The sequence below is a fragment of the Oryx dammah genome, unplaced genomic scaffold, assembly GCF_014754425.2.
Source record: "Oryx dammah isolate SB20612 unplaced genomic scaffold, SCBI_Odam_1.1 HiC_scaffold_27, whole genome shotgun sequence".
NCBI classification, from domain to species: Eukaryota; Metazoa; Chordata; class Mammalia; order Artiodactyla; family Bovidae; genus Oryx; species Oryx dammah.
Window position 1 is genome coordinate 121,772,849 of NW_024070211.1, and position 14,289 is coordinate 121,787,137.

Sequence of the window (14,289 nt, forward strand, 5' to 3'; positions counted from 1 at the left end):
GGGAGCCTGGTGGGCTGCCGTCACACAGAGTCGGACACGACTGAAGTGATTTAGCAGCAGCAGCAGCAGTAATAGCATAACTGATGTTATTTGTCATGGGCTTCCCTGGTAACTCAGTGGTAAAAAATCCACCTGCCTGTGCAAGAGAAACAGGTTCAACCTCTTGTTGGGAAGATCCCCTAGAGCAGGAAATGGCAACCCGCTCCAGTATTCTTGTCTGGGAAATCTCATGGACAGAGGAACCTGGCAGGCTATAGTCCATGGAGTCGCAAAAGAGTCAAACGCGACTTAGCAATTAAACAACAATAACAAATGTTTTTGACAGTTTTAAACAGACAACTAGTTTATACAAAAGTAAAAATTATAAGACAAAATAACTTCCAGTCCCCAAAATAAAGTGTATTTCTTTTACATAATCAAACCAATTGCTCAAGTAACAAAGACAGAGGAAAGGAAAATAAGAATTCAATCAGCTTGCTTTCTTATCAACTCTATATTGTAAGAAAAGTGATGAAAGATAATAAAACTTGAATAAGAATAAAAAAAAAGGGGGAAAGTTGTACAGAACTGAAAATTAATTGGGCAAAAAAACTTATAACAGAATGTCATTTTATGGTGTTTGGCTATGCACTGTCTGTTCACAAAATACAGGAACCAAATAAGAAACCATTTCACAGATTTGACTTTCTCAGATGAACTCCTTAAAAATTAGCTAAGCCTAACCAATGTAGGTAAGTGACAGAGACTCCAAATCAGCTCTTGGCTGCTGTATTATTCATACACTACTGATCTGGTTTCCACAATTTACTACCTCTACTGCTTTATTCCCTCCCTCTCCTTTTTTAGCTCAGTCAAAAATTAGCAAATGTTTTAGAGATTATGAATATAAAAATATAGGTCTTACCCTCTCTTACATCTGGAAAGATAATCTTATAATGGAATGATTCAGATAATAGAAGAAATATTCTGGTAGGGAAGAACAAAATGCAAAATCACTTTCTCCTTTTTCTTTGTGGTTGCAAGGAAAAGGACTAAAAGAGTGGGAACTGGGCCTTCCCATGCCCTGCCTGACCTGTTGTCAGGGCAACAGGATGTGTGGGGAGCCCTGGCATTCCCAGTGCCTGTTGCCAGGGTAACGGGATATGAACCATCTTCTCTTATGAAACTATTCGGTTTCTCTGCCATAGTCTATGTTTCTCTTCTATTTGGTGGAAAATTATATTGTTCAAAGAAATCTAAGAGCAATACAACTTGAATGCACAGGCTACTGAGTGATTATGTATTGGAAGAAATACTATGTGTGTGAGTATCATGGATGTTGTTACTGGTGAAAATAACATGGAAGAGAATTTTATTGGACTGACTTTCTGAAAATAGGGACTTCCACTTTCATTTTTATAATCTCTGAAATATTTCCCAATTTTTGATTGGATAAAAGAAATGAATGATAGGAGATGATGAAAGAGAAAAGAGAGTTAGCAGGGAAAACCTAGAAGCCAGAGAAGTATATAAAAAATTTAGAGGCTAAGAGTTTGATTTTAGTTATATATTAGTTGATGCCATGTGGGTGGGGGGGGGTCTATGTATGTGTATAACAAACCATCTTGCAACTTATAGCCAAAAACAATAAACATTTACTATTTTGTCATGATTTTGAGGAAGCTGGATAATCCGGGAAGATCTCACTCACACATCTGATGGTTGATGGTCTGTTTGGTCTAGAGGAGCCTCAGCTGGAAATGGCTTATATCTGTGCCACACGCTCATTCTCTGATAGGCTTAACCAGGCTTCTTCCAGCACTAATATGAGAGTTCCAAAGAGCAACATGACAGGGTAAACCCCAAAACATAAGCCCTTCCCAAGCCTTTGTTTGTATCTCATTTGCTAACATCCCATTGGCCAAAGCAAGTCAGCCAAGACACAAGCTCAGGGTCAGTATGGGAGGGATAATCCTAGAGTGGATGCAGGAAGTAATGGACAAACTAGACCATACTGTAATAATAAATAACAGCATGAAAGAATTCCTGGAAAATAGAGAGTTCTTTGGAAAACTTGAGATATTAAAGCAGAGATGTGCTAGGGGATGAAATATCAAGAGGGTCACACAAATAAAGATACTTTTGCATACTGGAACCACCAGGAGGTACCAAAGATTTTGAGAATTCTTAGAGTTAAAAAGAGCTCCTTAACCCATCTAGTAACCATTTCCAAATACGCTCTAAGAAACAATGAGGAAAATACTTATGTGTCTTTATCTATGGGCAATAAAGAAGAATAAACTCCACTTAGGTGATTTTTTTTAAATAAACAAAAAGAGAAATGCTCACTCTAAAAAAGAACAGTATCATGTGCTTAAAATCCTTTATAATACGGAGAGAAGAGAAAGCATAGCAAAAATAAAATATTTAGTGTTAATCATTAGAACTCCTGACTTTATTATCATTGGTAAATAAAAATTTTCTGAGACAGACAGCCTGATGTTTCTACTGTGCATGGTTATCTTTCTCTGTTGTTTGGCTTACTAAAAGCCAAATAAATTCGAATAATTTTGTAAGAGTCCAAGCTCGAAAAGGGCAATAGAGTTTAGGAAAGGTCAAATTCCTTTTTAAATTCTAGCTAGGATCATTGTTTAAATAATTTAATTAAAGGGATAATGGTGGTACATACCCTAGAAAAGGAGAGAAATAGAACTGGGGAGTTTCCAACATCTAAAGCATATGCCAAGTGATAACTCCCCTTAGTATTCATCTTTGAGTATTCAGAATTAGGCAAACAGATGGCAGGATTGTGGAAAAATCAAAATAAGAGAGCAGTTTTTAACTCCTGAAATGTCAGGTTTTATAGTGAGTCTCAAATGTTAAATGAAATTATCTAAGTCAGTATTAAATGAAATAGGTATGGGCCTAGGTATCTTGTTCACTTCCTACTAATAGAGTAACATTAGTCAGGTTATTTAATGTCTTTGAGGCTCAGTTTTCTCATCAAAAAAACAGGATAATTTTAACTATGTAAATCTGAACTATATAGATCAAAAGACAAATATTTTAGAAGAAATAAAGCACAAAAGAATTATAAAGTGTGATTATTACTATGATTCACTTATAAGGTGATTTTTAAGTATTTTTTCTTGGCTTGCTCCAAATGAAGTTTATTTTTAACCAAGTCTTAGAAAGTCCAATTTTAAATGAATTAAAGCCATCATACTGTTACTTTTCTAATAAGGAGTCTATTGTGATTTTCTCCTAATTTATCAAGGACCTGATTCATATACAAAATTCCAAGAATCTTCTAATGCTCCATGATTACATGTAGAGTTTAATTAAGGCGGACTTCTGTTTTGCTGCCCTGTAGACAATGGCACTTAGAGATTTTACTACTTTTTCATGACTCATTATGAACTTTCTTTGAATAGCTATAAATATGAAATTTTTACCCACAAGAAACTATTTGCTTTGAGCATTTTGGGGTCTATTTAATAAAAAGTTGTTTTTAAATATTTTACAAATTATAAAAAAAAATAATCTCTGTGAACAACTTCAAGAAATTGTAGTTTAAAGGAGAAACCAAGAGTCAAAATGTCTCACAAATATGCCTCTTATAACTTGTTAACATTTTTATAAACTTTCTTAACAATAAATAGTTATTTCTCAGATCAGGTATGAAGAATACCAGGATTCTCATAAGTCATTAGCACTCTCATCTGTTTAATAATGTTAATGAACAGTTCCTTTCAAATCCAAATGGCTTATAGCACAGTCCTTTCAGATGGGAATCAGACTTGCTCAAATATTTAAATTTGATTAGCTGACTGAAATATGTTAGAATAAAGGACAAAATCTAATAACATAATGGTAATTTGGTATATTCTAAGATGAATTGACAAAAGCAATGACCATGGGACAGGACAATAATTACTTGCGAATAAACTCTCTTAAGAATCAGACCTAGACAGGGATAAGAAAAGACCTAATGAGTGGTTTTCAAGCCTGAGTGACTCAAGAAACCAGATTAGCCCTAGGTCATACCTGATTATGGAGACCTAAAATCTATTCTAAGACCACTACAAAATGCTGAACAAAAGACAATGAATCCATCAAGGCAATTGTCTATCAGTGAAATTCTCAAGACCAGTTTGCTTCTCTTCCTCAGCATTTTATTCTGACATAACAGGCTCTTGCCACAGAAAAATGTAAATCCTTGAGTGCAATTGTTCTGGTAAAGACAAACCTGATGCTCTCTGTGAGACCACTAACACTGAGCTAAAAGAAAGCTTTCTTTTCTCATCTTGACAATCCTGCTCTATCTACTGATTCTGATAAGAAAATTACCTTAAAAAATAGTATTCTGCTTCTGCATATATCATTAGTACTAATGTTGATACACTTAGGGTTTCTTGAATTCTAGACACTGTTCTAAGCAGTTTATAAGCATTAATGCATTTAATCTTCCCAACAACTATAAAATTGATAAGGATATTATTCCCATTTTCAGTTATGCATTATTTATAATTTTCACTATCTTGATTCTGGCAACATCTAGATTCCCAGATCCTAAAACTTCCTTCTAGGTGGAAAGACCATTTATCGGAAAAGCCTTCCAGACCTCTCTTTGCTGCTTTTCACACTCTTTCACAAAGGAAGAGAAGCAACATTTGGTTGGTGAATTGTGCAGAAAGAATTAGACTTAGGTATATTAAACTGTCCTTTTCATGAGGTGTGGAAGGTATATTCTACTTGTAAGAAAGCATACCACGCCCAAGGTAAGAGAAACCCAAGTAAGATGGTAGGTGTTGCAAGAGGGCATCAGAGGGCAGACACACTGAAACCCTACTCACAGAAATCTAGTCAATCTAATCTCACTAGGACCACAACCTTGTCTAACTCAAGGAAACTAAGCCATGCCCGCAGGGCAATCCAAGACGGGCGGGTCGTGGTGGAGAGGTCTGACAGAATGTGGTCTACTGGAGAAGGGAATGGCAAACCACTTCAGTATTCTTGCCTTGAGAACCCCATAAACAGTATGAAAAGGCAAAATGATAGGATACTGAAAGAGGTACTCCCCAGGTCAGTAGGTGCCCAATATGCTACTGGAGATCAGTGGAGAAATAACTCAGAACGAATGAACGGATGGAGCCAAATCAAAACCAATACCCAGCTGTGGATGTGACTAGTGATAGAAGCAAGGTCTGATGCTGTAAAGAGCAATATTGCATAGGAACCTGGAATGTCAGGTCTATGAATCAAGGCAAATTGGAAGTGGTCAAACAGGAGATGGCAAGAGTGAACGTTGACATTCTAGGAATCAGCGAACTAAAATGGACTGGAATGGGTGATTTTAACTCAGATGACCATTATATCTACTACTGCGGGCAGGAATCCCTTAGAAGAAATGGAGTAGCCAGCATGGTCAACAAAAGAGTCCAAAATGCAGTACTTGGATGCAATCTCAAAAATGACAGAATGATCTCTGTTCGTTTCCAAGGCAAACCATTCATATCACAGTTATCCAAGTCTATGCCCCAACCAGTAACGCTGAAGAAGCTGAAGTTGAACGGTTCTATGAAGACCTACAAGACCTTTTAGAACTAATACCCCAAAAAGATGTCCTTTTCATTATAGGGGACTGTAATGCAAAAGTAGGAAGTCAAGAAACACCTGGAGTAACAGGCAAATTTGGCCTTGGCATACGGAATGAAGCAGATCAAAGACTAATAGTTTTGCCAAGAAAATGCACTGGTCATAGCAAACACCCTCTTCCAACAACACAAGAGAAGACTCTACACATGGACATCACCAGATGATCAACACCGAAATCAGATCGATTATACTCTCTGCAGCAAAAATGGAGAAGCTCTATACAGTCAACAAAAACAAGACCAGGAGCTGACTGTGGCTCAGATCAAGAGCTCCTTATTGCCAAATGCAGACTTAAATTGAAGAAAGCAGGGAAAACTGCTAGACCATTCAGGTATGACCTAGATCAAATCCCTTATGATTATACAGTGGAAGTGAGAAACAGATTTAAGGGCCTAGATCTGATAGATAGAATGCCTGATGAACTATGGAATGAAGTTCGTGACATTGTACAAGAGACAGGGATCAAGACCATCCCCATGGAAAAGAAATGCAAAAAAGCAAAATGGCTGTCTGGGGAAGGCTTACAAATAGCTGTGAAAAGAAGAGAAGCAAAAAGCCAAGGAGAAAAGGAAAGATATAAGCATCTGAATGCAGAGTTCCAAAGAATAGCAAGAAGAGATAAGAAAGCCTTCTTCAGCAATCAATGCAAAGAAATAGAGGAAAACAACAGAATGGGAAAGACTAGAGATCTCTTCAAGAAAACTAGAGATATCAAGGGAAAATTTCATGCAAAGATGGGCTCGATAAAGGACAGAAATGGTATGAACCTAACAGAAGCAGAGATATTAAGAGATGGCAAGAATACACAGAAGAACTGTACAAAAAGGATCTTCACAACTCAGATAATCACGATGGTGTGATCACTCATCTAGAACCAGACATCTTGGAATGTGAAGTCAAGTGGGCCTTAGAAAGCAACACTACGAACAAAGCTAGTGAAGGTGATGGAATTCCAATAGAGCTATTTCAAATCCTGAAAGATGATGCTGTGAAAGTGCTGCACTCAATATGCCAGCAAATTTGGAAAACTCAGCAGTGGCCACAGGACTGGAAAAGGTCAGTTTTCATTCCAATCCCAAAGAAAGGCAATGCCAAAGAATGCTCAAACTACCGCACAATTGCACTCATCTCACATGCTAGTAAAGTAATGATCAAAATTCTCCAAGCTAGACTTCAGCAATACATGAACCGTGAACTCCCTGATGTTCAAGCTGATTTTAGAAAAGGCAGAGGAACCAGAAATCAAATGGCCAACATCCGCTGGATCATGGAAAACCCAAGAGAGTTCCAGAAAAACATCTATTTCTGTTTTTTTGACTATGCCAAAGCCTTTGACTGTGTGGATCACAACAAACTGTGGGAAATTCTGAAAGAGATGGGAATCCCAGACCACCTAACCTGCCTCTTGAGAAACCTATATGCAGGTCAGGAAGCAGCAGTTAGAATTGGACATGGAACAACAGACTGGTTCTAAATTGGGAAAGGAGAATGTCAAGGCTGTATATTGTCACCCTGCTTATTTAACTTATATGCAGAGTACATCATGAGAAATGCTGGACTGGAAGAAGCACAAGCTGGAATGAAGATTGCCAGGAGAAATATCAATAACCTCAGATATGCAGATGACACCACCCTTATGGCAGAAAGTGAAGAGGAACTAAAAAGCTTCTTGATGAAAGTAAAAGTGGAGAGTGAAAAAGTTGGCTTAAAGCTCAACATTCAGAAAACAAAGATCATGGCATCTGGTCCCATCACTCCATGGGAAATAGATGGAGAAACAGTGGAAACAGTGTCAGACCTTATTTTTTTTTTTTTTGCTCCAAAATCACTGCAGATGGTGACTTGCAGCCATGCAATTAAAAGACGCTTACTCCTTGGAAGAAAAGTTATGACCAACCTAGATAGCATATTCAAAAGCAGAGACATTACTTTGCCGACTAAGGTCCATCTAGTCAAGGCTATGGTTTTTCTAGTGGTCATGTATGGATGTGAGAGTTGGACTGTGAAGAAGGCTGAGCGCTGAAGAACTGATGCTTTTGAACTGTGGTGTTGAAGAAGACTCTTGAGAGTCCCTTGGACTGCAAGGAGATCCAACCAGTATATTCTGAAGGAGATCAGCCCTGGGATTTCTTTGGGAGGAATGATGCTAAAGCTGAAACTCCAGTACTTTGGCCATCTCATGTGAAGAGTTGACTCACTGGAAAAGACTCTGATGCTGGGAGAGATTGGGGGCAGGAGGAGAAGGGGACAACAGAGGATGAGATGGCTGGATGGCATCACTGACTCGATGGACGTGAGGCTGAGTGATCTCCGGGAGTTGATGATGGACAGGGTGGCCTGGCATCCTGTGATTCATGGGGCCGCAAAGAGTCAGACATGACTGAGCAACTGAACTGAACTGAAGAAAGCATATCTCATATGTTAAATATCATAAGGTAAATTTACGAGTAGTGATTTTGTTTCTTTTGGAAAAGTCTACAGTTTGGGGACTAAGTTGAATTCAGAAGCATTTTGGCTTCTTTTGCTGCAAACCTAAAACCCTACCCTCCATTAAAAGTTTAGTTTTTCAATAAAGCTGTCATTTCTAGGGTTTTCTTGGTAGCTCATACAGTAAATGATCTACTTATAAAGCCAGAAACCTGGGTTCAATTCCTGGGTCAGGAAGATCCCCTGGAGCAGGGAATGGCAACCCACTCCAGTATTCTTGCCTGGAAAATCCCATGGACACAAGAGCCTGGTGGGCTACAGTCCATGGGGTTGCACAGAGTCAGACAAAACTAAGCAACTAACACTTTCATACTTTCATTTTCACTTTCACTGTCATTTCTATCTCTGTCTATGGACTCCTATATCTGTCCCTCACTTAATTCTGAACTTAGGCAGAGATTATATGTGTCATTCATTAGCCTCTCTCTTATCCCAATATCTAATGGGATAGATATCAATTTTTGTCCATCTTAGCTGAAGGATCACCTTCTAAGAGAAGTCATACCTGACTATCCAAAAAATCTTCTCCAAGTAACTCTTGATCACATGACCTGGTGCAGTTTCTTCAGGTCATTTCTTACTCCATCTTAGCTTACTTTTCTGTAATTTACTTTTTTGTCATTTGTTTCCTCATCAAGAATGTAAGTGCCTGTGCCTGACACACTACACAATCAGTACATATTTATTAAATGACTGAATGAATGATTAAATAAACAATTCAATTTTACAAATAAGGGACGTTCAAAAAGCTAAGAATCTTTCCACAGTCATTCAGTTAAATGATGGATAGCGTTAGAAAATATCTGACTGTTTCCAGAGTTCAATTTCTTAATCTCTAAGGTATTTCACCTCAACAATGCCCATTAGAGAAACTATAACATAATGTTATGTACAACATAATGTTATGCAAGGAGATTTATATTAATATTTTATCTACACACCAATATAAGTTTCATGAGATGGTTTTCTTCAAGAACTGATTTTCTTAACTGATTTGCCTGGCTAAGCCATCAAAAGAGTCACATACTCATCCACATGAGAATAGAGACTGGGATTTATCGGCAATTTTATCATGACACACAAAAAGATTATTTTTAAATTGGGAAAACTACTATCTATAAATTTAAAAATATATAAAATCTTCAACTTTCTGCATAGAAAATAAAAAACTTAACAACTTTGCAAAGACAACTGTTAGAAACCTATTCTCAGTGTGTGAGAAGTAATATAGGTCCCAGGTCACAGGAAACTTCTGAACCAGAAATTTCATCAGATGTAAAGATGGCAAAAGAATTAGGAAGTGTTTTCCAAATCCTAAACATCTGGTAATTAATGGACGAGTATATGATTCTTTTAAAGGTAGTTTATGAAGAACATGATGCCATAGTCATTTGCTCTCATTCCTACCATCAGAGATGGTGAGTCATTGTGTAGAACCTAAATTGTCATACTGAGTGACAAATAAGTAGTAGAAGATGGATTGAAGAAAGCTGACGCAAAGAGCCGCAACTATAAAAAGAAAATTAATAGAACAAAGCATACAAGTCTACATCAGAAATGGGAAAGGAAAACTGTTTCACCTTTGTTCCCACAAAGGAATAAGAGATTTCCTAGCACATCACTGAATTTGCTTTTTCAATTAATACTGTATGAGGAGATTTAAAAGTTCAACAAAAGAAATCAACAAAATGATAGAGAAGAATTGATATTTTAATTCAGTTTACCAACATTTTCATATGTGCTACAAAACAAAAAACTTACTTCTATGGACTGAAAAAAAAAGTGTCCTTAAATATAATGTTATATAAAAACACTTATAAAATACTTTCTGTAAATATCTACCTGTAGTGATTCTTATTTTCCATTTTTAAGGTATACTGGAATTACCTTATTTTGCTTTAACCTTTGTCTCTATTTTTGTTTAACCTCAGAAATGTACTTATTGTAAACCCACTTAAGAATAAAGTATACTGTTGAAGAAAATAAACGCATTTGTAAAGTTTGCATTTTGCAGTGGAAATTTTTTTAAATTACTTTCCAAACAAACATCCAAAGGATTGAGTCTTTTTTTGCCAAACTAAGAAAATTATTGTAAAATTATTTGATAGCATTCCTGAGTAACATAATTTTAACTACCAATACTTAAAACTGGAATTCTAATACTAGACATTTCAATAAGCTAAAATTCTGTTTGAGTCAATATAACACTTTAAATAGACAAGACAATCTCAGAAATGGAATAGGGAGTCCCTCACATCATGCCTTTGAATGCAGACTACACAAAAGACCATAATTAAACAATTTGGTTGTCATGCAGATTTTAGATGCAGAGCTTTTTGTTTTGACGGTTCTAAGCCTGGAATACTGAAAATGGCTTAAGTCAAACTACAAGTTAAAATAGTATCAAAATGAAATTCTTTGTTGCTTTGGGATGCAAAAGCGTTCAGTTATTTCCATCAGGTTAGCAATAATTAAAAAAAAAAAAAAACTGGTAAGTAATTTGGTCATTCAGTGTTCTATATGGTCATTCAGTGGCCCCACATAGACACAACTCAAAATTTACATAGGTACATATATAATAATATCCAACATCCATGTTGAATATCAAGTCATGAAGCTCTACTGCTAAATGACTCTATCACCTTCTTTGAAAACAAAAAAGAGAAGTTGATCTTTGAGATCAAGTGTTAAAGTGAAAGTCGGATAACTTTGCCCTGAAATGTTAGGTAGACACACATTCACTTTTCACATTTTTTAAAGACATGTGCATAAACTCACTACCATACATCTACATGCATTCAAATAACTGCAGAAAAATGGAACAAACTAGAAACCAAAACCATCCTAGCCTGCTAAAGGGAAGAAAATCTAAACTAGGTTGAAATATGAAATATAATTTTTCCAGTACAGATGTTCAACCACTCATTAGGTTAGCATGCAAACCATCTGATGACTGCCAATGCCGATGTCTAATTTTCATCTATGCTGATTAATTTTGTAAGCTGTTGTTTGCTTTTTAGGATTATTTGTTTCACTAGAGAACCACCTCTACAAAAAAAAAAAAAAAAAAACCTGTGATTTCTAAATCTTCAATGAGTCTTGGAAACATATTTCTCTAATTCATTCAAATGATGTAAAGATGGCTTCCTCTTTAAAAGTGATTCTCTGTTAAACATGTTTCCATTATTAGTGTGCTCTTATATCAGTGCACTGTAACACAATGTACTACTTCAAGTGTAAGAAAATATACAGTGAGCACTAATATATAAACATCATTAAATACATTCAAATAGAGGAAAGTAGAATTTTTACCTAACATAGCTTGATATAATTTTTCTTTAAAAAAAATCATATATATCAAGACAGCAACATTAAATTTACTCAAATGTTGCATTTTATACAACAATATGTATATATAACATTAGAAATAAGAATCCTGAAAAACCTCTGTATCTCATAGTATAGGATTCCTTCAGCTATTATTATAGAAAAGCAAATATATTTTCATCTGAAGTTTGCAAATATGCTATGGAATTTCAATGGCCTGTAAATATTCATAAAATATTCATATTTCATATTTTTATCCAAATATTAAATCTGATTTTACAATTATGACATAATGAAAATAAAACATATAAACATACTGTGCTGTAACACTAAGCAGGAATAATTTACATACATTGAGAAAAAAGCCTAGATGCTGTTTAAATAGCAAGGTAAATAGCACTGCAATTAAAGTTTGACTCTGGTACTTACATTTCATACAGACATAAGCACACTTCTTGACCCATCTTACAAAAGTCTATTTTATACTATGAGCTATTCTGTACTCTCAGAAGTGAGTTGGTTGATTTAAGCCAAAACTCTCAAGCAAGTTTGGTGTGCTGTTAGTAATTTTACAACATAAACTTTTTCTCCTTAAAATGTATTATTAATTAAGTCATAATGAATAAGCACAATGGAATATAATGATCTATTATTATATTAATCCTGTCCTTTTTCTTCAAAATCTAACCACAAAGAAATAAGTGCTAATAGCAATCTCTCTTTTTATCTTAGAGAAATTTTATTTCCGCAAGTACCCTGGCAAGCAGCTTTTCTAATTACTTTTCTGCATATCTAAGCCGCGTATCTAAGTAACACATACAGAATGTATAAAAGAAGCCATGCAGTCTAACAATGAAGTGAATTCTCAGGGAGTTACCTTACTTTACATAAAATATACCTGCACAAAAAAACTATTCACCCTTCAAGCAAGTTGTTAGCTGAGACTGACACATTTTTTAAAAAGAAAATCTTTCTAAAGAAACCACTAATCCACAATCAGAAAGTGCCAATAATTCAATATTTTAATACTCAAAAAAAATTTTTATCAGAGAGGTGGATTAAAAACACAGAACCAAGCAAAGAGCTTACTCACATTCCTTTCAGGCGTTGCCACATTTTTTCAGTCTGTTCTCCTATGAGATACTTAAAAGTAGTGTTTTCCAGTTCTTCAGTTTCTGTAGCAGTAGACCCCATGATGATACTCCTAAGGCAATACATTTACAGTCAGTTTCAGCAGCTAGAACAAGCATTCCTCAGTCCACTACAAATCTTAAACAGTTATACAGTAGCATCTCTTATCTATCAAAACATTGCAGATTTACTAAGCTGACAGCAGCTTCTGCCAGAATTGCTACTGACTTTGACAGGCATATCCACTGTTCACCACATCACCCACCCCCCCACCCCCCTTCAAGCTGACAGCAGTATAAACAGATCCTCTGACCTCACAGAAACAATCGGCACATGTGAGCCTGCTACTGTACTACTGACCGACTGAGCGCTCCAGCTCTCCCCGAAGCAGCTCATCTGTTACTGTTCCATGCACTGAAGCACATCAGAATTCCTACAGTTTCTGAGATCTGTTATTCAAAACAGAAACATGAATGACTTTTAGCGCACCAGAAGAAGCTGAATTCCTCTCTACCAACGGAAGGAAGGCTGGATGTAATAAGAAAACAGATGGTAGGAACCAGTATCCGCAGCACCACCCTGAGAAAAAAGTGGCTGGTTTAAATGCCAAGGTTTTTGTCTCTCAGTTGATCTGGAATTTAAAGAGTTAAAAATATACAAGGCTCTAATGATAAATTCAACAAATATTAATGACAACAATGAGAAAAATAACATAAGAGCCACACAGAAGACAGACCACAGAGCTCCACAGGTTGTTATTGAAAAAAATATGTACACCGATGATGCTCCAATCATGCTTATTCACCTTCTCCTAGCAACTCTACACAGTAGGTAACTGCCAATTTAACAAGTGGAAAACACAGCAGCTGCACACAGACTGTTCCGTGAGTCCCTTGGGGATTAAAAAAACAAATAAATAAGAGAAAACTAACGTGTATGCTTGTGTGCACGTGTTGAAGGGAAAGATGGGTAGGGGGAGTAGAGGGGGAAGAGAAGATGGAGAAGAAGAGAGAAAACGATGCTGTGCTGCTTGTGCTTTTCAGAAGAAAAATGAGAGAAAGTGGACATAAAATGATCAGAACTGAGTCATCTGCCAAACTCCCAACACATGGTGAGCTTTCTTTGAAACAAGCACAGACCTTGAGTGTGTGCTTCAAAACAGCTATTGCTATATGCGAGCTGCTAAGAAAAATATACTTGAAAGCAATACCTCTTTTTGTTTGTTCAGAGAACAAATGTAGTTTTATTCCTCCCTGCAAGAAAGCTTGTCTGTTATCCTAAGGTTTAAGGTAGAGATATTCACAGACAGTAGATGAGTAACAATATCTTAATATTTATTGAGTACTTAATGTGTCAGACACTGTTCCAAGTACCTAATAATATTACTTTTTCAAATTCTTATGAGGTCTTTCAAAGTCTATGAGGTAGGTAATATTTCCATTTAATAGTTGAGAAAACTTGAGAAATAAAGACAGTCCTCAGATTTAATCCAATCCTTTAAAATAAGCACTATGATTTTACCGTCAAAGAAACCTTCCACTATAAAGCTACTATGTCTAAGAAACACTGACCGCAACTCGTAGTTAAAGTTGTAATATGAACAGTAGTATGTGCATGCTGAGTCACTTTGCGACCCCATGGACTGTAGCCTACCAGGCTTCTCTGTCCATGGGATTCTCCAGACAAGAATACTGGAGTGGGTTGCCA

General features: G+C 36.2%; 1 protein-coding gene across 2 annotated transcripts in view; it reads right to left on the reverse strand.

The window, feature by feature from the left end:
• Positions 1 to 13,021, reverse strand: part of PDE1A (phosphodiesterase 1A) — a 384,680-nt gene extending 371,659 nt beyond the window's left edge. Inside the window, exons 1-2 of one of the 2 annotated variants that reach the window (XM_040227752.1) lie at positions 12,896 to 13,016; positions 12,545 to 12,655 (exon numbers count right to left, since the gene is read on the reverse strand). In XM_040227752.1, coding sequence (XP_040083686.1) covers positions 12,545 to 12,655; positions 12,896 to 12,978 — 194 coding nt within the window. In that variant the 5' untranslated portion in view covers positions 12,979 to 13,016. Of the gene's footprint in view, positions 1 to 12,544; positions 12,656 to 12,895 lie in introns of both variants that reach the window. The other variant, XM_040227750.1, reaches the window with a different exon arrangement.
• Between the last annotated feature and the right edge of the window lie 1,268 nt (positions 13,022 to 14,289).